Source organism: Colobus angolensis, unplaced genomic scaffold (genome assembly GCF_000951035.1).
Source record: "Colobus angolensis palliatus isolate OR3802 unplaced genomic scaffold, Cang.pa_1.0 Scaffold249, whole genome shotgun sequence".
Taxonomy (NCBI): Eukaryota; Metazoa; Chordata; class Mammalia; order Primates; family Cercopithecidae; genus Colobus; species Colobus angolensis.
Genome location: NW_012115699.1, coordinates 668,270 through 690,749, shown reverse-complemented (window position 1 = coordinate 690,749; position 22,480 = coordinate 668,270). Strand labels below are relative to the sequence as shown.

The 22,480-nt window shown below is 53.2% G+C and overlaps 3 protein-coding genes across 6 annotated transcripts in view; 2 read left to right on the top strand and 1 right to left on the bottom strand.

The window, feature by feature from the left end:
• The first annotated feature begins 974 nt into the window (after positions 1 to 974).
• On the top strand, positions 975 to 16,758 carry RTKN (rhotekin). 3 transcript variants are annotated; one of them, XM_011946062.1, is made up of 13 exons: positions 2,797 to 3,027; positions 3,405 to 3,830; positions 10,017 to 10,216; positions 12,019 to 12,080; positions 12,178 to 12,231; positions 12,331 to 12,448; positions 12,635 to 12,844; positions 13,685 to 13,779; positions 13,890 to 13,996; positions 14,221 to 14,349; positions 15,024 to 15,192; positions 15,344 to 15,448; positions 16,045 to 16,758. In XM_011946062.1, the coding sequence occupies exons 2-13, from the start codon at positions 3,759 to 3,761 to the stop codon at positions 16,374 to 16,376; spliced, it is 1,653 nt and encodes a 550-aa protein (XP_011801452.1). In that variant the 5' UTR covers positions 2,797 to 3,027; positions 3,405 to 3,758; the 3' UTR covers positions 16,377 to 16,758. The 3 variants fall into 3 exon arrangements, with proteins under 3 accessions (XP_011801451.1, XP_011801454.1, XP_011801452.1); XM_011946061.1 differs by lacking the exons at positions 2,797 to 3,027; positions 3,405 to 3,830 and adding an exon at positions 975 to 1,682; XM_011946064.1 differs by lacking the exon at positions 3,405 to 3,830 and having other exon boundaries at positions 2,749 to 3,027.
• Positions 16,759 to 16,863: 105 nt separating this feature from the next.
• Positions 16,864 to 20,835, bottom strand: WDR54 (WD repeat domain 54). Of its 2 annotated transcripts, XM_011946059.1 has the most exons (9): positions 20,179 to 20,835; positions 19,650 to 19,712; positions 19,215 to 19,281; positions 19,069 to 19,122; positions 18,618 to 18,745; positions 17,637 to 17,737; positions 17,383 to 17,545; positions 17,129 to 17,203; positions 16,864 to 17,049 (listed from the first exon to the last, which is right to left on the bottom strand). In XM_011946059.1, exons 1-9 carry the CDS (start codon positions 20,398 to 20,400, stop codon positions 16,918 to 16,920), a joined length of 1,005 nt encoding a protein of 334 aa, XP_011801449.1. In that variant the 5' UTR covers positions 20,401 to 20,835; the 3' UTR covers positions 16,864 to 16,917. The 2 variants fall into 2 exon arrangements, with proteins under 2 accessions (XP_011801449.1, XP_011801450.1); XM_011946060.1 differs by lacking the exon at positions 17,637 to 17,737 and having other exon boundaries at positions 17,383 to 17,523.
• A 104-nt stretch (positions 20,836 to 20,939) lies between these two features.
• Positions 20,940 to 22,480, top strand: part of LOC105514595 (chromosome unknown open reading frame, human C2orf81) — an 8,281-nt gene continuing 6,740 nt past the window's right edge. The window contains exon 1 of the mRNA XM_011946057.1: positions 20,940 to 21,026. Coding sequence (XP_011801447.1) covers positions 21,009 to 21,026 — 18 coding nt within the window. The 5' untranslated portion in view covers positions 20,940 to 21,008. The remainder of the gene's footprint in view (positions 21,027 to 22,480) is intronic.

Below are 22,480 nucleotides of genomic sequence, written 5' to 3'. Positions count from 1 at the left end.
CCACCTTAGCCTCCCGAGTAGCTGGGACTACAGGGGTTGCAGTGAGCCGAGATCATGCCATTGCACTCCAGCCTGGGTGACAGAGCGAGACTCTGTCTCAAAAAAAAAATAAATAAAAATAAAAAGTAATATATATTTGTAATGCTTTTTAAGAGATGGGGTCCCACTATGTTGCCCAGGCTGGACTTGAACTTTTGGTCTCAAGCCATCCTCCCACCTTAGCCTCCCGAGTAGCTGGGACTACAGGTGTGCACCACCACCAGGCCAGGCTAATTTGTGTGTGTGTCTGTGTGTGTGTGTTTTGTTGAGACAGGGTTTCACCATGTTGCCCAGGCTGGTCTCCAACTCCTGAGCTCAAGTGATCAGTCCCCCTTGACCTCCCAAAGTGCTAGGATTACAGACTTGAGCCACTGCGCCCAGTCATTGTTTTGTTTTGTTTGTTTGTTTGTTTGTTTTGAGATGTAGTTTCGCTCGTTTCCCAGGCTGGAGTGCAGTGGCGCAGTCTCAGCTCACCACAACCTCTGCTTCCCGGATTCAAGCGATTCTCCTGCCTCAGCCTCTCAAGTAGCTGGGATTACAGGCATGCGCCACCACGGCCGGCTACATTTTGTATTTTTAGTAGAGAGGGGGTTTCTCCATGTTGGTCAGGCTGGTCTCGAACTCCCGACCTCCGGTGATCCACCCTCCTAAGCTTCCCAAAGTGCTGGGATTGCACCGCGCCCGGCTGCTCTTTATGGCTGCAAATATGGGGCACTTGCCTTGTGCCAGGTACTATGCTGGGCATGTTACCCTCATTCTTATAGGTAATCCTCATAGCAAGTTGAGGAGTGGTGATAATTACAGTATTCCCACTGAACAGATGAGAAAGCTGAAGCTCAGAAAGGCCAATGACTGGACCAAGTCAATGACTGCAAGGTGAGTCAGTGACAGAGCTGGGGTTTCACGACGCGTTTAAGCACCGCCTTATTAGTTGTGGCCACTAGGCTTGGGCGGATAGCCTCGCAGAGGAGCCTAAGTGGGGAGGGGGACGAAGAAGGAATATTCGGGACTGTGGGATGTTGAACTGGTCTCTTCAGAGGCTGCCGGGATTGAAACTGGGCAAGGTCCCAGGGCCCGAGTAGAGCCGGAACGTGCCACGCGGCGATCCCTGGGCCACGGGGTTTTCAGCGCCCGTGAAGCCAGGCTTGCCAGGCGGGGGCGGCTGGCGGGGCAGGGCTTCTCAGTCCGCCCCAAGTCCAGGTAAGCGCTCGCGACCCGCGCGGGCAGGGAGAACGCGCCTCCGCAGTGCTCGCGAGGTGCAGGGCGCCCCTGGCTCCGGGGCCGTCGGGCCAGGTCGGCTTGGCGCCCAGGGACTGGCCGGACGGGCTGGGCCTTTGGCGGGGGTGGAAGAGGAGGTTGCCGCGCCCTGCCTGGCCCAGGTGTCGTCTCCGGGGGCGGGGTTTGGAGCCCCGCAGCGGGAGATTCCCGGCCGGACTGGCGGGCGAGCGTCGAGAGACAGAAGCCGCGGAGAGGAGGCTAAGCCGGGCGGCGCCGGGAGCGCACTGCGCAGGCAAAGTCGCAGGGCAGCCAACATGTTCTCCCGAAACCACCGGAGCCGGGTCACCGTGGCCAGGGGCTCCGCCCTGGAGATGGAGTTCAAACGCGGCCGCTTCCGACTCAGCCTCTTCAGCGACCCGCCCGAGGTGAGAGACCCGCGTCCCTGCCTTCCCCTTCCGCGGCTCCCGGGGGCAGCCCCAGCCACCTCGGCCTCCTTCCCTCGCCCGCGTGGACGCCGAGGGACGGAGACGCACGGTCTGGGTACAAACCCGACGGAGTTGTTGACTTAAAAAGTAAGGTGTGGACGGTCTGCATTTTCATTGGATCCGTGCTGCCCATTCCCCGGCCTGGTTAGGATGATTTGCCTGAGCCTGGAAAAAGGCTGGTCTCCATTTGTAGGGCCCCAGCTCGACTCCCAAAATGTGCCTGGACCCCAAAATGTCCTAGGCATCCCCGGGGCAAGGGCAGTGGGCAACTAGGCGGGCCCCAAACGCTCGGACTCTTGGCCTGGGCTTCCGCTTGTTCCCCTGCCGCCAGCCCCATCCCACAACCTGTCGCAGCCATCTGGGCGAGTCTGTCATCAATCCCGACTTTAGGCCGGGGTGGCTCGCTTCTCCGAAGCCCAGTTCAAAGGCTCCTCTATGCCCCTGCAGGGCTTTTAACTCTTTGGGGTTACTTCCCACACGCAAAATTTCCGCCTCCTTTCCTGGTGCCTAAGAGGAGTCCAGCCCCTAGGCTGAGCGTTTCCCCCTGTCCACCGTCCACGCGTTAACCGGTTGGAGCCCCACCTGTAAAGCCCTAGAGGCTAGGGCGGGGCTGAAGGTGTGTGGTTGAGCTGGGACTAACAGGGCGAATAGCTACCCCGAAGACTCTTCTGTCCCCAAGATCAGACTCACACTCGCCCAAGGAGAGCCCAGTTTCAAGCCTTCCCTTCTGGGTCTGGAAAGAGTTAAGTGAGGTGGGCCTTCCTCCCGCCCCCTCGCCCTCCCGGCTGGGATTCCAGGCCTGGCTTCTGCCCTTTCCCTCTAGCCTGCCCAGAACAAAGGCTCTTTCACACCCTTGTCCCGGTGTCCCGTGCCTTCTCTGATTCAGAAGCTGGTGGGCCTGCGGAGAGGGGGCCTTTGTCGGGTCCCCTTGCCCCCAAGCGACTGGGCCCGAGGAACCCGCGTGGGGCCAGCGTGGGGCAGTAAGGGGCGAGGCCTGGGAGCAGGAGGAGGGGCCTGGGAGCTGGGGCCGCCCCTGGGATTAGCCTGGCCTTCGGGGACAGCTCGGAGGAGCTGGGGCGGAGCCGCAGAGCCTGGCGGCCGCCGAGTGGAGTGTGACTCCGTGGGCCTGGCGTGGAGGCGGGGGCGCTAGGCTGCAGCTGGCTGGGATTCGGGGCTGGTTTCCTGTCTGGAAGGGAAGGGGCCTGCAGAAGGGAGCAGGGACAGCAGCAAACAGGCACACCCCTACTTTCCTCCCTCCCTCTCCTCCCTTCTCTGGAAAAGCGAGGTAATTGTGAGTCCAGGGTGGAGCGGGCTGGATGGGGGCCCTGAGTTGGAAGGGGTGGCCCTGGGGCTGGGCTGCTTTACCAACTCACCCCTTTGTCCTGGGTTCCCTGGGCTCACTCTCCCCTGAGGTCCTCACCTCTGTGGCTCTTTTTCCTAACTTTCTCGAACTAAGCCCGAACCCCTCTCGGAAAGCTCCAACTTCCTGCAAGTCCCATAGCTCTAGAACCTGCATGAGGCGTCGTTTCCCTGCCCCCTTCCAGTTGTGCCTGCCCCTCACTGCCCTCTCCACACATAGACTCTCTGTCCACCAGGCCAGGGATGTGGGCGGGGGCTGGGGAGCAGCCAGAGTCGGAATGAAAGGGCCTTTTTCTTCCACAGCTGGGAGAACAGCTGCCACCAAAGCGAGACTGGACACTCTGTGCCTAGAGCCCCCTCTGCAGCTGGCCTTTCCTCCTGGGACCCCACTCATCCTCACTTCACTTTCCTTTTTATCCCTGCCTGACTCACAGCGGGCCCCGGAGCAGCAGTGGGCAAGGAAAATTTGTCACAGCAGTCAGAGAGGTTTAACAGGAGTGCAGAGGGATAAGGGCAGCCTCTGACCTCTGCCCAAAAGCTGGCCACCTCTTTAAAGACTGAGGGAACAGTGGGAGGAGGAACTGTGGGACAGTGTGGTACCTGTCTGTCCCCCCTCTGGAGGGGCTAACAAAGGAAAGGGCACCGGGGGGCACAGAGATGCAGGACAGATTGCACATCCTGGAGGACCTGAATATGCTCTACATTCGGCAGATGGCACTCAGCCTGGAGGTAATCCCCCGACCCTTGGAGTATACACTTTCTTCACTTGCATCCCAGCCCCAATGTCTGCCCTGCACATTCCTGCTAGAGCATGGTGGGGAGAGCCAGGCCTGCTTAAAGTGGGGAGAGGGACAGGTGGTTCCCTATGCCTTGTGTTGGGTGCAGTATGTGGACCCAGGCTCAGTTCTGCCCATCGTAGTCTTATGTTTGCAGCAGGGTTTTTACACCTATTTCAGGAAGCTCTGTGGGTGAGTGTAGATGTCTGTTCTGGGGACAAGGGTTCCTTTTAGGTATGGGAAGGAGGGGAGTTCAACGTGAGCGAGGTTTGCAGAAAGGATGTAGCTTTACTAGAGAAGAGAAGGACTCTGGGCTATGAGTAAGGATTCTGCTGGCCCTTGAGATGGCAAGGTGCTGTTTATTCATGTATTTGTTTTTTTCAATTATTTATAGAGACGAGGTCTCACTATATTGCCCAGGGTAGTCCTGGCTTAAGTGATCTCCCTACCTCGACCTCCCAAAATGTTGAGATTACAGGTGTGAGCCACTGCGCCTTGCCCTATGTATTCTTAAACACATGTATAGAACATGTACTATGTGCCAAGCTCCTTTCTAGACCATAGGATACCTCAGTGAACAAGACAAGAAAGTTCCATTGTAGTGGGAGAACAGAAATATACATACAAACACATAAATAATATCACGTAAAGAAATTATGATGAAAATGGGGATGTAATGAAAATCAGATGAGGTAGGCAATGTTAGATGTGAGGCCAGGGGAGGCCTCTGTTGGGAGATCTTTGAGCTAAGCCCAGGAGGATTTGGAGATATGTGAAGATTGGAGGAAGGGCAAAGGCCCTGAGATGAGGACGAGGGTAATATATTTGTGGGAAAGAGAGCCAGTGTGGCTGGAATATAGTAGTTGGGCTGGAGCTGATGGGCAGGGGCCAGATCATGCAGGGCCTTGAAGACCATGATAAGGCACCTGGATTTCACCTTAAGTGTGATGTTGGGCCATGGAAGGGTTTTAAGCAAGGGAATGACTCATGAGTCATGTTTTTAAATGATGGCTGCTATGGAGAATAGGCTGGTGGGAAGTTGATGGTAGGGTTGGGCGTGGAGGGTTGGCAAGAGAGGTCACAAATGTCCACCAGGTGGGAGGCTGTTTCAGTAATAGGGTAGTAAACCTGGTGGTGTGAATTAAAATGCTCATGGTGGAGAAAGGGAGTAGATTTAAAATGGTAGTGGTAGGTCTGACAGGATTTGCTGATGGATTGGATGGGAGGGGTAAGGCAAAGAAAGAGAACTCCAGGATGATTCCCAGGTATGTGGCTAAGCAACTGGCTGGTGTGGCTGTTTACGGAGGTGGGGATGATGGAGGAAGCTGTGGAAGTGACTGCCTGGACCAGGAAGGGGCAGCTGCTGAGAGGTCAGAGGCAGGACTGCAAAGAGTCTAGATCAGGAATGGCAGGATATTGTATGCGCTGCCCCCACTCCCTGGATCATAGTAGATGTTACTGGTCAATTTTGGCACTCTTTATCAATGAGCCCAGACCTGGCCTCAGAATCTTTCTCAGGACCATCTTGGCATAAACTATGCAGGTTGTGTCCTTCACACAGATGCCAGCCAGAGGTGAGAGTCCTGGTCTGGTTTCAACTGCATCAGGAGGGAGCACCTTTATCTAATTTGTTTGCCTGGAGAGAGTCAACTTTTCCTGATTTGTAGAAAAGTGTCCAGTGAACTCGTTGGGACTCTACCTAATTATCCTCCATCAGTGCATGAGATAAAACCTATTTGCCATTCATAGTCCTCTGCAGTGTCCATGTCAGTTACAGTTGCTGTAGCCATATTTCAAGTGCTAGATGGCTACTGAACATTTCCATCAGCGCAGAAGGTTTTATTGGACAGAGCTGGTCTAGGTATGTAAATGTTTAAATTCTGCATCCTGCCCTCCTCCAAAAAATGTAATTTTTCTCTGTGGGAGGCCTGTTCAAGTTCTGGGGCAGAGGAGAGGCTTAGTTTCACTTTGGTCACTCTCCTTTAGGAGACTGGCTGAGGGTGCTGTGTTCTTTCTCAACCAAGTTCAGCAGGTCCTCAAAAGAGAGACCCATTGATATTTCAGGGAATGTTAAGAGAGATAGTCATGGAAGAGTAAATCCCAGAAGACTTTCTGGAGGAAGTGACTCAAGCTGCAAGTAAAGGGAGCTTGTTTTAAAATATATGCTAGGCCCGGGTAGAGATGAGACTTTCCCATATAATTCTCAAACAATGCTATGAAGGAGGTGGAATACTCCCCATTTTACAAACTCAGGCTCCAGGGGTCAAATTCTCTGGGCTTGTCAAGTCCCTAAGCCAGGATTTGTACTTAGCCCTGGTGGAAATTCTGAAGGAAACAGAGGGTGGTGAGAAGCAGAGCAGGAAGTCAGAGACAGAAGAGAGTGGGAGGGGTGGAAGGGATATCAACAGGGGGCCTAATGTGTGTGGGGCACAGGACTCATTCTCTAGCCCCTTGGGATCTGACCCAGGTCCAGCTGACACCCAGCTCTGGGCTCTTTGCCAGGAGAGCCTGGGGGAAATGATGCTCACCTGGGGAGAGGGTGTGTTTGGGTGGGGAGGGGGCAACAAAGAACTATCCCTGGGGTGGGGAAACGCTAGAAGCACAAGGGTCCAGATCTTGAGCCAGGATTCCCAGTTCCTCTGCGTGAAAAGGTGGGAGCCAGTTTCCTAGGGCGCTCCCGGCCTTGGGCCTTGGGAGAGTGGATTTGGGGCTGGAGAGCAGTAAGGAAGTAGAGGAGGTGTCTGGGCTTGTGGTCCCGCTCATCCATACTAGGCCCAGCGACCTCCCTAGGGCCCCAGCTCTCCCAATGTATACACTATCCGCCCTCCATACTCTCAGGCAAGGGGTCAACTTGGAGGGCAAACGCTACGCGGGAGGGGCCTCCCGGAGCTGGAGCACGTCGTGAAGGCCAGGAGCTTTTCCAGGGCGGTGGGGCGCACTCCCGGAGGTCCCTTCCTGCCGCGACGGAGTCTCGGTGGAAGCACCGCCTTGAGCCAAGCCCAACCAGGTGCCCGGAGGGACCTCCAACGCCCTGGTACCCCTCAGTTGCTCTCGCGGCAATTGGGAGCTGATGTCACCGGCGCCCTGAGCGCTGCGGCTGGAGGCGGTGCAGCTACGCCGGCGCCCTGGCTCCTCCGATTTCCCGCGGCCCTCGGGCCCCCCCCCCCCACCGGCTCCCCAGGCCAGTGCAGCTCTCTGGACCTCGCGAGCCTGTGCGCGCCTCTCGCAATGGACAGGGCTGGGGAAGGATCCGTGAGTGCTGGGACTGGGATGAGACTAGCCAAGATGGGGGTTGAGGACACTTCTGTGTCCCCTTCCTGCTGGGCTCACCCATTTGGGATGTTTGTGGCTGAAGCTGGGTGCAGACTAGGGTGGGGGTTGGCAGGCAGCGTAGAACCCTGGTGCAGACAAAACTAGACTGGGAGGACCTATGTAGTCTGAAAGGGCTTCTTGGTGGAGGGGCTTTGGGAAAGGGTTGGCTTATTACAGAAGGAAAACGGGGAAGGTGATAAAAGTCCGGCCTAGCACAGTGGCCCAGAAAATAGCCAAGGAAGCATCTGTAGGCAGCAGGACAAGGGTTTTAGAAGAGGGAATTTAGGGTGTTCAGGTCTGAGAGACTTGAAGGCTGGAGCCACTAGGGACAGATACAAGGGCACAGGGTATGGAGGAGAGCTGGTATGAGGAAAAAGACAGGTTTGGGGTGGTCACATTAGTTCCCCTGTTTCAAATGGGTAGCTCGACTTATCTCCTGAACCAATCTGTACACTGTGATGGAGTTAGTCTTCCAATTCCTCTCTGAAGCTTTCCTTGATCACCTCAGCCAGAAGCAAACAGAGTCTGTTTCTTGTGAGCATGATTGTGCCATGACATGGCACTTACGGAGCAGCCATTAAAGTTGTCATCTCTCATCTCCCAGCTGGATTTTAAATGTACAGCCTTGCAGAGCACAGGAATGCTCCAGTGTTGACTGAGTAAATGCTGCTACCACCAAAGTATAGCATCATGAAAATAAGCATCCCTGCCATTAATGTATGCCGCATGCTGGGCACTGTGCTAAGTGCTTTAAGTTCCTGCCTCACAGAATTCTCACAGCCCTAGGATCTAGGGACTATCTCCATTCCTGCTTTACAGATGGGGAAACTGAGGCTTAGGGAGGTTGAGCAAATTGCCATTGCTTTTTAAGAAGCAGGACCTCCAGGGCTCCTTTCTAAATGAATGTTCCTGAGAATCCTGGTGTCTCTCCCAGTGCCTCTCAGCTGGCTCTTATCCACAGTCTCTCACTCCTGGACCACCTACCTTCCCATCCCCATTCCTTGCCTCTGACCTTATCTCCCAAGCTCAGAGGGCCAGTAGGTGTTGGGTCTCCTAATTTGGGGTGTATAGGGTTCTTTGCAGCATCAATGAACACTGTAGGTGGTATGCTCCTTGTCCACTGATCCCTTGCCAACTAGATGTCCCCAGCATCACTTGAGTCTGAGGGATAACTCTCATTTGCCTTTCCTTCTATCCATTCCCATGAGTTGGTGGTTCTCAACCTGGCTGTACCTCAGAATCACTTGGGAAGTTTTCCAAAAGTACATATGCCCCACTCCTAGAGATTCTTATTCTGCGAATCTTAGGTAGGGCCTGGTCATTTCTTTTTTAAACTCCAAAGATCTAATATTTTTTAAAGGAAATACAATTTCCAGTAGTACAAAGCATATATATAAAGTATCATTAGGCTGGGCATGGTGACTCAAGCCTGTAATCCCAGCACTCTGGGAGGCCGAGGCGGGAGGATCACTTGAGGCCAGGAGTTCGAGACTAGGCTGGCCAACATGGCGAAACCCCATCTTTACTAAGGATACAAAAGTTTAGCCAGGTGTGGTGTCTCATGCCTATAATCCCAGCACTTTGGGAGGCTGAGGCGGGTAGATCACCTGAGGTCAGGATTTCGAGACCAGCCTGGCCAACATGGTGAAACCCCATCTCTACTAAAAATATAAAAATTAGCTGGGTGTGGTGGCTCACACCTGTAATCCCAGCTACTCCGGAGGCTGAGGCAGGAGAATTGCTTGAACCTGGGAGGCGGAGGTTTCAGTGAGCCGAGATCATGCCACTGCACTCCAGCCTGGGCAACAGAGAGACTCAGTCTCAAAAAAAAAAAAAAAAATACAAAACTTAGTTGGGCATGGTGGTGCATGCCTGTAATCTCAGCTATTCAGGAGGCTGAGGCACAAGAATCACTTGAACCTGGAAGGCGGAAGTTGCAGTGAGTTGAGATCGCGCCACTGCACTCCAGCCTGGGTGACAGAGTGAGACCCAGTCTCAAAAAAAAAAAAGTATCATAAATGTTTTCCATTCCTGGCTCCCAGGCCTACAATCACTAATATTTTATGCATAAATAATAAATATGCATATCTATATATATGTATATATATGTATGCATACACACATATATCATATATATCATACATGTATGTGTAATACTACCATTCTTTCCTCACATAATTTATTTTGGAGATTGTTTCATATCTGCATACAAATGCATACCTCTTTAATGTCTGCAATACTACAGGGTACAGATGTGCTGTTACTTATTTAACCAATGTCCTATGGAGGGGGTTTTAATTTTGATGTTTAAAACAATGCTGCAATGAATATTTTTCTATGTATGGCTTTACCTAGTTATATGTGAAACTATATGTGTAAGATAAACTCCTAGATATTGGATAGCTGGATTAAAGGATATATGAATTCGTAGTTTTCATAGATTTTTTTTCCAAATTACACTCAAAAGAGGCTGAAGGAATTTATACTTCCAACCATCAAATGCATGAGGGCATCTCTATTTTTCTTATTTGTTATATATATTTTTTAGGGGTGGGGTCTCACTGTGTTGCTCAGGCTGGCCTTTGATCTCCTAGGCTCAAGGGATCCTCCCGCCTCAGCCTCCCTCACACACCACTGCACCTGGCTACAAAGCTTCTCTGGATATTCGTGGGCGGCTGAGATTGACACCCAATGCCTGCTCTTGAACTGCCTAAAACATTAGTTTCTTGTCAGTTTTACTGGCCACAGCCCACCTGGGGACTGGGGAGTGCTTTAGCCTGTCCTCTGACTGACATTTCCTTCTCACCCTTCCCCCAACCCTGGCTAGGACACGGAGTTGCAGAGGAAGCTAGACCATGAGATCCGGATGAGGGAAGGGGCCTGTAAGCTGCTGGCAGCCTGCTCCCAGCGAGAGCAGGCTCTGGAGGCCACCAAGAGCCTGCTAGTGTGCAACAGCCGCATCCTCAGCTACATGGGCGAGCTGCAGCGGCGCAAGGAGGCGCAGGTGCTGGGGAAGACAGGCCGGCGGTGAGCAAGGGGGAGGCGAGGCCTTGATGGAGGCAGGAGGCCTTCTGGGTGGTGATGGTGCAGCGTGTGCATGTGTGGCATGTGGACCACCTTAAAGATGACTTCCCCATGAAGTCTTATCAGGGACCTGGGAGAGACCTTGGTGTTTTACCACCATTATGTGTTGCCCAGAGGTGCATTTGTGAGTAGGCAGGGCAGGACTTAGGAAAGTCAGTGTGTCTGGTGAAAGGCAGCTGATCTGAAGGGTAGCAAGTAATGCAAAAGCACTAATTTGCTAAGCCCTGTCTGTGATCCAGTAAGACTGGCTACCTGGCTTTTGGAAAATTAATTTCCTCAATGCTAGTTCACAAAATGGCCAATTTACCACATACCGACAATAGTTTGTTATCTGGGGTTCACCATCAGAGGCAGGGAGTGGGAAAGGAAATAAGAAACCACTTAAGGAAAGCCTACCCATTCAAACAAATTAGATCGTGCATTCTAAAAGGGCGCAGCTTCTGGATGTAAAATGTAAGCAGCACTGACATTAGACTGTTGATCTGACAAGTCTGTAATGACTTAAGTGATTCCATGATAAAACCAAAATATTGGGGAAAATATTTGGCAAATTATTCTAAGAATATGCCAATTTGGATAAAGTGGTCATTTGGAGAATTGGTTTTTAGGGAAGTGGCCTACTTACTCCACTGAGGCTGCTTGGGGAATTAGTCCCAGCCCCTCACAGGCCTGGTGCTCATTCCACCCATGAAGGCTGACACAAGGGGAGGTTGCCAGGAGCTCACCCATGAAGCTACCAGAAGAAGGCAGAAAACCTACTCTACGGCTATCCCATGAAGCTAGAGGAAGGGCAAGCTGGCAGGGGGACAGCCTCTCCTGAGAAGCAGCATGGACAGACTCTGTCCTGCCTAAGTCCTCACACAGCCCACACAGGTGATTTGAGGTACACCCCAAGTGCCTGGCAGCTAAACACATTGCCATTAGTGCCACATCATTTAGCTTAAGGCTCAACTAAGTCAGTAATTACTTTAGTGGCATTATTGATAAGTACAGATGAACTGGCAGTCACTTCAGGAAAGGGACACATGTGGTGAGTCCTGATGCGCAGGGAGGGAAGGAAGGTGGGGTGTTGGGCCCTGCAGTGGGGTAGGGAGGGGGCTGCAGAACTTGGGGCACTAGTAGGGTACAGCATATAGGGCCAGGAGGAAAAAGGAGAAATCAAAGTTGGGGAGTGGTAGGGAAGGAAAAGGGTCTGTAGTGAATGGAACGTAACTCTTCCATATTGGTGATTTTCCTTTGAACAAACGTTGGCCAAATTATTTTCTGACCCAGTACCCTCCTATATCAAAGAAGTGATGGGATAGTGGGGAATAAGCAGCCTTCCTATTGTTAAAAAGAAAGAAAAAAGAAAAAAAAAAAAAGCCTGGAAATGCCTCTAAGGCAGGGGTTTAATGGAGAGCCCTGGAAATGAAGTCTCTCTGTGGGCACCTGTCCCCTCAAGGCCACACCTGTCCTTGGCAGGGGTCTGGAGAGGTGGTCAGGGAGGGTGCTTGGAGAGAGGAGCCCTGAGCTTGTGCCTTATGTGTGAGTTAATGTGGCTTGAGTGTCCCCGGTGTCCCCAAGCCTGGCAAACTGCTGGGTTCAATGGACAACTTTCCCTTATAGTCCCTCAGCCCTGCCTGTCAGCCTGGCTGGGGACCTAGTGGCTGAGGCCCTGGGACCAGGGGGATCCTAGAGTCCTTGGGACCAGAGCAAGGGGGAATAGTGGCTAGAGGCCAGGCCAGGACATTGTGATTTATCCACAGGCCTTCTGACAGTGGCCCGCCCGCTGAGCGCTCCCCCTGCCGCGGCCGGGTCTGCATCTCCGGTAAGAAGCACAGCTACCCCAGCTGCTGGCACCCCTTGCCCAGGCACACGGCCTCCTGCCCCATCTCAACATCTGTTCCTACCCCTCTGCCCCTTAGACCTCCGGATTCCACTCATGTGGAAGGACACAGAATATTTCAAGAACAAAGGTGGTGAGTTCCACACACCCTGGGACAGATTCAGGGGAATGACCCTGAAGTAGGAGGCTCTTGTGGGACGTGTTTTTTGAGTTTTGCCCTCTTTGTTCCCAGACTTGCACCGCTGGGCTGTGTTCCTGCTACTGCAGCTGGGGGAACACATCCAGGACACAGAGATGATCCTGGTGGACAGGACCCTGACAGACATCTCCTTTCAGAGCAATGTGCTCTTGTGAGTACCTCAAACTGTGGCTCCCTTCCTCCACTCTGCTCCAGTTCTGGATGAGCAAGTTCCAGGGGAGGAAGCTGGGGGTGGGGGGCTCCTTCCCTGTGGAGCTGTCCTGCACTTGCCCCACCCACATCCCCCACCCTCTGCCTCCCTGGACTTTCCTGTGATCACCCTCCTTCCTCCCACCAGCGCTGAGGCGGGGCCAGACTTTGAACTTCGGTTAGAGCTGTATGGGGCGTGTGTGGAAGAAGAGGGGGCCCTGACTGGCGCCCCCAAGAGGCTTGCCACCAAACTCAGCAGCTCCCTGGGCCGCTCCTCAGGGAGGCGTGTCCGGGCATCGCTGGACAGTGCTGGGGGTTCAGGGAGCAGTCCCATCTTGCTTCCCACCCCAGCTGTTGGGTAAGGCCTTGCACACTGCCACCACCCTCAGCTGCCTATATTCGGCCCACAGGTGACCTTTGAACTGTGTTGAGTGTGCAGAACCCATTTTGCATTGCTGCCAGGATGTGCAGACAGACATGAATGAGCAGTGGCCACGTAGCTGGGAGGCATTCCAGCCCATGCCCCAGAACTGGGCTGAAGCCAGTCCAGAAGACCAGTAGGAAGGCAGGGAGACTTAGGCCTTGGGGTCTTAACTTTTTAGTAGCAGCAAATACATTTTATTTTTAGAGACGGGGTCTCGAACTCCTGGGCTCAAGTGATCCTCCCGCCTTGGCCTCCCAAAGTGGTAGGATTACAGGTATGAGCCACAGCACTCAGCCTAGCGAATACATTTTATGTGGATAGAGCAGAGCTTCTTGGTTGGAGCAGAGTATCCTGGACCTGTGGTGGTACCCACATGCACCCGGAGACACCTCATGGGACCACTGAAACTCTGAGAAGCAGTTTGAGAACCTTTGGGTAGTCAACAGAATACTGATTTTGGACACAGATATGGGTTCAAATTCAAACTCCCCCACTTTCCAGCTACAAATTATGGGCAAGTTTCTTAACCTCTCTAAGCCTCAAGTTGCCTCATCTAGTTGAAGAATGCCACCAACCTCACAGGGCTGTCGTAGGAATACAGTGGGATAAAACGGTTAGCTGGAGCTCAGTAAACGTTCATTCCTAACCCTCTGGGGAGACAAGCGAGTTTTCTGTGGGGCAGCCTGAACAATGGGGCAGATCTGCTCAGCTCTGAGAGTTCCTGCTGGCCAACACGCCCCTCCCTTGGCTGATGCTCTCTCCTATCTCCCTTAGTGGTCCTCGTTACCACCTCTTGGCTCACACCACACTCACCCTGGCAGCAGTGCAAGATGGATTCCGCACACATGACCTCACCCTTGCCAGTCATGGTAAGTATGTATGTGCATGGGGGACACACACATGTGATGGTGAGAAGAGGGGCTGTGGGATGATCCCCTTCTCATTCCCCTACCTCACCCTGCACTTCCTCCTCCTCCAGAGGAGAACCCTGCCTGGCTACCCCTTTATGGTAGCGTGTGTTGCCGTCTGGCAGCTCAGCCTCTCTGCATGACTCAGCCTACTGCAAGTGGTACCCTCAGGGTGCAGGTGAGGTGAGAGGGCCCTGAGGAGTGGAAGGGAGCAGGGAGAAGGTAGAGGAGAGCTGGATAACCAGGAATAGAAGAGCTAATGAAAAATCAAGATTTGGGTGGAAGAAATGGGATATGACCAGATGAGGGGAGGAATGGACAGCAGGGCGGACAAAAGGGGGGCTGAGAAGAGGGATACTGGGGGGTGTGACTTCCCCAGAAAATGTTGAGTCATTTGTGCAGCAAGCTGGGGAGATGCAGAACTGGGCACAAGTGCATGGAGTTCTGAAAGGCACAAACCTCTTCTGTTACCGGCGACCTGAGGATGCACACACTGGGGAAGAGCCGCTGCTTACTATTGCCATCAACAAGGTGATGGGTCCCTTGTGGTAAGGCCACCAAAGGCACAGGCCCAGGAGCCTCTCCTTCAGGCCCCAGGAGGGTGGGCACGTACCTCAGAGAGATAGAAGCAGGCCTCCTGCTCCTGACAGTGCCACATCCAGCTTCTGGGGCCCGTATTCTCCCCCACCACAGCATCACTGGGAGAGGATTGTCCCATTCATTTGCCATCCTCAGGCCCTGCCAAGTCTCAGAGAGGGTTTTCCCGCCTGCCAGTTCAGGGCTTTTCATCCTCTCTCCCTCTTCTCCCTCAGATTCCAATTTGTATCTATTTTACCACTTCCCATTTCTCTCCAGGTTCAATTGCCCTTCTTTGCTCCTTATCCCTTTTATTGGCTTTCCTGCCTACTTTTTGGCAGTTCTGAGGGACCTCTGGCTGGAGCATCCTTCCCTATCTCTGTGTCTTCCCTGCCTTGCTCAATCCATCTTTCCCTGTCTCAAGCTGCTCTTCCTCCCCTGACTCAGGACTGGCTGTCTCATCTCCAGCCCTTTTTTGCCATTTCTTCCTACTCTGGTCAGTAGGAGACAAATGAGAGGGCTCAGCAAAAGCCCCGCAAGCTCATCCTTCTAAGGCAGGGGTGATCAAGGCTGCCTGATTGTCACTGCCAACTTCTGTGACCAAGGTAGACCTCTTCTTTCTCCTGCAGGAGACTCGAGTCCGGGCAGGGGAGCTGGACCAGGCTCTAGGACGGCCCTTCACGCTAAGCATCAGTAACCAGTATGGGGATGATGAGGTGACACACGCCCTTCAGACAGAAAGTCGGGAAGCCCTGCAGAGCTGGATGGAGGCTCTGTGGCAGCTTTTCTTTGACATGAGTAAGAGAGAAGGGGACTGGGTTGAACCTCTGGGAAGGACTGGAGTTTTGTCATTTTTACTAAAGGTCTCTGTTTCAAGATTGTGTGGAAGGGAATGTAGCAGGAGAAAGGGCAGCCTGGCCTTCTCTTCTAATCAGCGCTCTTCCTCCAGGCCAGTGGAAGCAGTGTTGTGACGAAATCATGAAAATTGAAACTCCTGCTTCCCGGAAACCACTCCAAGCACTGGCAAAGCAGGGGTCCTTGTACCATGAGATGGGTAAGTGAGAGGAATGTGCACTCCAGGAAGCTAATGGGAAGCAGGGTTGGGGACTTGAAGAGAAACCAGATAATAGAAACAGAGAAAGCACACTCTGGGCTACACCAGATCCCTGGGGACCCAATTCTCACCCAGTCCTGTGTGTTCTTTTCTCTTCTCCAACTCTTCTTAGAACCACCTCCACCAAAGTTCAAAACAAAACCCCAATGAGCCAGGATCATTTCATTGATTTCTTTCCTAATTTCTTGTTTTCTGTTTCCCTTTCTGCATGTGGATTCCTGTCTCTTCCTCTGACCCCTCACTTGCCTGGCACCGCTTTCGTTTTCTCCTCTTTCTTGGTTTCTTCACCCACCTCTGCTCACCACCCGTCCCCTTCCCATCCCCATCTACCTTGTGCCCCTCATCTCACAGTTTTATCAGAGCCTGTAGCCCCAGGGGGCCCAGGTGAGGGGCTGCTCCTGCAGGATAACGCAATCTCGGCAGAGATCCGGGCTTTGCTTTCTTCCTATTACAGTGACAGGTGATAGGGCTGGGTAGGCTTGGGGCCTGAGCTCTGACTAGCCCACCCCTCCCCCAATCCCTTCCTGGTGCCACAGCTATTGAGCCGCTGGATGACATCGCAGCGGTGACAGACATCCTGACCCAGCGGGAGGGCGCAAGGCTGGAGACACCCCCACCCTGGCTGGCAATGTTTACAGACCAGCCTGCCCTGCCTAACCCTTGCTCGCCTGCCTCAGTGGCCCCAGCCCCAGCCTGGACCCACCCCCTGCCCTGGGGGAGACCCCGAACCTTTTCCCTGGATGCCGTCCCCCCAGACCACTCCCCGAGGGCTCGCTCGGTTGCCCCCCTCCCACCTCAGCGATCCCCACGGACCAGAGGCCTCTGCAGTAAAGGCCAACCTCGCACTTGGCTCCACTCACCAGTGTGAGAAAGAAAGGTGCTGGCGTAGGATCTGCCCAGAAGAGAAAATGACCCAAGCACAGTCGGGCTCTGGATACGGCGCTGTCTATAGCAAGCTGGCCAGTCTGGCCTCCTGTTCCTCTGCTGGACCTGGGGTAGGCTGCAGGGGTGGGCAGAAGCCCCTCTTAAATTGTGGTTGCCATGGTACTGAGGGACTCATTCCTGGGGCTGGCTGGGACCTCCCTAAACCCTTCCTGGAAGAAAACTGGAACCAACTCTGCCCTACCTCCCTGCACTAACCAGCTTTGAGGATGGCACTGAAGAACCCTTGGAGGAAACATACCTCCCTTGTGACTCCCACATCAACCATTAAAGCTATTTAACAGCAGCCTTCACCTGGCTCCTGAGGACAGGGTGCCTCTCTCTGCCTGGTCTAGACCTGCCTCACTTCATCCCTGGAACATAGTTTACCAGCTGTGAAATATGACTGCGACACTGAGTAATCAGACTAACGCTGGGTGGAGTGGGTACTTTATGAATACCACAGGGACAAAGGAAGGCTGCTCTTCTCACACACTGCTGAATATCCGGATCTCCGCAAGGTCATAGCCAGTCACGGCAAAGGAGCTGCCCGAGGAATCACAAAATCGAGCACCACACAGCTGGGTGTCAGAAACACACTCACCATGACAGTGTTCCACCTGGGAGAGCAGAGGGCTGGTCAGGGCCTGCTGCCCCATGCTTGGGCCCCCCCCATTCCACCCACCCCATGACACATACCTCAATGTAGCCACTCTCTGGGCTTCTGCTCAGCTTCCAGATATGCACAAAGGTGTCCTCACCTGCAGAGAGTAGCTGTGGAAGAGGAAGGTGGGGCAGTCAGAATGCCCTGACAGGGGACAGGTATAAGATGGAATCCCTAGTCGAGGTGCCCCAGGGAGGGGGCTACACTGAGTTGCAAAGACAAGCCTATGGTGTTCCCAACATTCCACTGCCGGGAAAAAGGGTATGTAGGGACAGAGGAGGAGACTGACCTTGCCCACCTCAGGAGCCAGGTCCAGGGCGCAGATGGCCCGGGCATGGGCATTGATCTGGACATGTAGATTTCCTGTGGCGGCCTCATACAGATGCACTTGTCCGTTCCCATAGCCTGCTGCTATGATCCCCTGCCACAACTTCACAGAGGGGCACGGGACTCTGCAAGGGTGACACCCAACTTTGTTTTGCCCAGATCAAATCGTACCTGAAGCTACCTCATGAAGCCCTCTACCGCTTCTGCCTCACCTACCCAAATCCTGGAATGCGGGTCAATAATGTGAATTCTGGCCCTGACTGCCAGACACACAGCAAGCCTGAGTCATCTGCCGTCACCATGTCAGCCACACAATCCTGAAGGGAAAAGCAGGATCAGCCCTTGCCTTTCTCCCCTGCTATGGTCCTGTATACAGGGCAGGAGGGGAAGGGAGGCAGTGTGTGCATCTTTGCCTCTCCAGGCAAAGGGCAAGATGGGTCTCACTAGCTAGACCCATCAGAAACCACCCCTACCACCAGGGTTCCCTTAGGAAGCATGAACTGCTTTCCTTGAATTTCTTCATGGAGTCCCATCCCCCAGTAACACGTTAGGAGGGGGTGCATAATTGCCTCACTGGATGGATGATAAAACTGAGGCCACAGTGTCATGACCTTCTGGAGGTCTTGTAGTGAACCAGTCACAGTCATGACTAGACCCTGGGCCCCTGCACCCCCAACACCAGGCAGCCAACACAGCCCATGGGCCTAGCCCTATGCTAGGTACAATGGAGAATATGAATAAGAAAATGTCCTGTTCTCAAGAGGTTTGCAAATTAATTGGGGAGACAAGAGTTGTTTTTTGAGGGCAGTGCCAATTCAGGTTTCAGCTAAGAGAGATCAGTAGGAGCTAGAATATGGGGAAGGCTTCCTGGAGAGGATGGATGGCACTGGAGCTGGGCCTGAATAGGTGGGATCTGCCCTGGAGAAGGAAGCTGCACATTTCAGAGCTGGAAAGTATCTTAGAAACCATTTGTTCCAACTCCTCATTTCACATCAGTATTATAAAACCTTAGTTAACTATAAAATACTACATAAATGTAAAGTATCTCTGGCTTTGTCACTGAACCTGGTTGCTGAAGACTAGGAAAATGCAGATTTGCCAATCCACCTGTTTAGTGGCAGAGCCAAGACTCAAAGCCAGGTCCCCTCCCTCCCAGGGTGGGGAAGGTTCCCAGCTGGGTAGGGGAAGTCCACTCACCTGTCCCTGGGCAGGCTCGGTGGCAATGTCTGTGATTGGTGTCTGATGCCCAGCCAGCTCCTCGCTCAGTATAATGTTGGGACCCTTGACCGGGATGTCAAACACCAGCACCCGGCCTGACCATGTTCCTATAGCCAGAATCAGTACCCCAGTGATGACTTCCTGACCCACCTGGGTCTCCAGCCACCATACTCAACACTTACTCCACCCCAGAAACCTTAGTAACAAAACCCCTTCTCACTGCTCCAACAGCCATGCCCCTTCATTCACTAGCCTCATCCTATCCCACCCTGATCCTCTGAACCCTTCCATGGTTTACTGGAGTCTCTGATTCCACTCCACTTCCACCCTTCCCTCTAACTTTCCACAGTTTCCTCAGGCCCTCATTATCCTCCTGGCCACAGCCCACATGCTCCAGCACCCCTCCATGCCCTGCCCTTGGCTCCCTCACCCACAAAGATGAAGTGGCCACTGGCAGCAATTCCCCGGGCAAACACAGCCTGTACTGAATATGAAAGGGAAGAATGATCAGAAATATCCCTTCCTGCAGCCCTAGCAAACACTCTCTGCCCCTACCCCACTTGGTCCTGCAGGTACCTGGTGAGGCATCTCCAGAGTCCAGTGCATGCCAGTAGACCATGGTGTTGCCATTGGACTCGTACATCTGGAAGACGAGGGCAAGAACCAGGTGACCTCTGCTGAGTACTTCACATATCCGTGTTTGCCTTAGCCCATTTAATCCTCAAAACAAATCTGGGATGTAGGTACTATTTTTATCCTAATTTCTTCAGAGGACAACAGTGAGAGTGAGAATAGTGTAAGAACACACAACTAGTAAAGGGGCAGATACTGGAGGTGACACTTGGGAACTGGAAAAGATGGAAAGATTGAAGATAAGAAATAGAAAAAGAGTGAGTGGGCCAAGCATGTGAAAAGTTTGGAAGTGTTCAGAGGCAAGTGGGAAAGAGTCTGGAAGCCTGGAGGGGAGCTGAGAAGGCTCTGGTGGGGCAAGCAGGAGAGTCCTCTTCTTACCTGTATTCCTCTATGTGAGGTGAGTACCAGCAGCACTCGAAAGGGGAGGACACACCAGCGGACCTGGAGGGAGGTGCATCAGTGTAGGGAGAAAATCAAAGTAGGGAAGATGAGTCTTTTTTTTGGCGGGGGGTGGGGGGGGGAATGGAGTCTTGCTCTGTCGCCCAGGCTGGAGTGCAGTGGCACCATCTCGGCTCACTGCAACCTCAGTCTCCTGGGTTCAAGAGATTCTCCTGCCTCAGCCTCCCAAGTAGCTGGGATTACAGGTGCACACCACTACACCCGGTTAATATTTTTGTATTCTTAGTAGAGAAGAGGTTTCACCATGTTGGCCAGGCTGGTCTCGAACTCCTGGCCTCAAGTGCCCGTCTCAGCCTCCCAAAGTGTTGGGATTACAGGCGTGAGCCACCGCGCCCGGCAGAAAGGTGGAGATTCTGAGGTTAGGACATGCCTGCTCCTGAAGGTTTGGAGAGAAAAGGCTGGGGGTAGGACTGGGTTCAGCAACACCACTCCTAACTCCATGCCTCACCTGAGTCATAAGTGGGGGGCTCACTCCAGCACCCTCCTTAGCGCGGAGCTGGCGCTGGGCCAACGACACACCCTCAGGAGCAACGCTGAGAAGCTGGGCGCCTGGTCCATGAACCACACCAAAATACGTGAGTTTGCGAGCCGACAGTTGCAGCACACTGAGGTTGTTGCACAGGGGGGCGGCCGAGCCTCGAAAGGGAATGGAGCGCTCCCGGCGGTACATCCTGTAGGGAGGTGCCTCCGAATCACCAGGCGCGCTACAAACAGACGCAGCGATGTCCGAGGGAGGCTATCATCGAGCATTTCGGAAGATGCCTGATACTGGGTCACAGGATGGGGTGCCCTGACGACGGTGATGGGGGAGGGTCACACGGCGTGGGGAGGGTCTCGAGGAGCAAGACAGGGGAGTCCCAGGGCTGTTTTGGGGAGACGGGGGAATCGCAGAGGAGGAATGGTGATGACACAGGACCACCCGATGGCCCCAAGCCTGCGAGCCAAATAAGTGTGATGAAGATCCCAAGGCTTTCTACCTCGGCTCGGATCCCTGAAGCCCCCGGCCTAGGTCAGAAGTAACACCCGCAGCCCCCAGATCGGCTCGCCTGACTCCTGGTTCGCAGGGTCCCTCCAAACCGCCGCCACCATAGAGACGACGCACGTACGCACGGCCGTTGGGCGGGGTGAGCGGCCGGAACATGCCGCGGGCGGCGCGGTTGCCGGGGCAACTGTGGGCGGGGCGAGCGACCCAGAGCGCGTGGTTGCCGAGGCGACTGTTAGGCCGCGGCGCGGCCGGGACGCAGGAGAAACAGCAGAGTTGCTGCGACCGCGTTGGCGATGGCGCACGAAGGCTCGGTGAGCTTCAATTCAGCTGGGGATGTGCCAGAGCCAGGGTCGGCCGTTAAGGACAGTGTCGGGAACAGTGGGCTGGCTCTGGGCCGCCCAGTGCCCCTACTTGCTCCCGCCCACCGCGCGGGAGTTGTAGATGACCAAGGAAGCCACGTCGGTACTCGGGCAGAAAACCTACACCTGCACGGTGCCCACTCAAACGTTTTGTCACACTCAAGCCATGAGGGAAAGGGTCAGTGGGTGGTGTAGAGCCCGAGAATGGGAAGTGGATTTTGAAACAGCTAATGAATGTAGTAAGTCTCTTACATGGTGGTGCGTATTTAAATGGATCAGTATTTAGAGAGAGAAGATAACAGAAAAAATCTATCTCGAGAATTTCAAGAGGAAGAAATATATTAAATAATTCAGAGCCTGCACTTGAAAGTCAAATTGTTTAAGAACCAATCAATTTTAAAATAAAGAAAACGGGGCCGGTTGCAGTGGCTCAGGCCTGTAATCCCAGCACTTTGGGAGGCTGAGGCGGGCGGATTACCTAAGGTCAGGAGTTCAAAACCAGCCAGGCCAACATGGCGAGACCCCGTCTCTACTAAAATACAAAAGATTAGCTGGGTGTGGTGGCGCGGTGCCTGTAGTCCCAGCTACTCGGGAGGCTGAGGCAGGAGAATCGCTTCGTGAGTCGAGATCGCGCCACTGCACTCTAGCCTGGGTGACAGAGACTGTCTCCAAAAAAAAAAAAGAAGAAAAAGAAAAAAGAAAATGGATTTGAAGAGCCTTTGTGCAGAAATATCTCTGTCCCCTCTGGTCACCATCACGGGTGTCAAGATGCAAAGCTGGGAGGGGAGGTCTAAGGAACCAACTCTCTTTACCCAGTCCAGTCAGCCCTGCTCTAGTCAAGCTTGGCCTGAGCTGTGGGCCACTCCTGGTGCTTGCCACAGGGCTCTTCTCACTGGTGGATGGGGTAATGAGACTTAAGGGATTTTGAGTTCAGTGCAAGACTTAGGAAACAGCAGATTTGGGGAGATAATGAATTTTAGGAAACAGATATGAGACAAGGTTTTAGCAGGGCAATAGGCAAAGGTTTGGGAAGATCACATTTGGAGGTGCATTTTGGAAGGAACCAGGTTCAGGGAGACTGTTGTGGGGAATTGAGGGAGCTCCCAAGAGATTGTTTGTAAACTTTTTATGCCCCTAAAGTGAATTTTGGGGACTAGTCTTTTTTTTTTTTTTTTTAAGTGATTACAAAAGGAAACAAACTCATTGTAGAGAACTTTCAAAATAGAAAAGAGCATAGGAAGGAAACGTACTCTCTGTTATCATTTTGATGTTTTCCTTTTGTTGAACACATAGTGGTTTACATATATGAGATCATAATTGATATGTAATTTTGTATCCTTCTTTCATTTAATATTACATCATAAACATTTGCTTTATGCCATTGCAAATTCTTTCTAAAGATTACC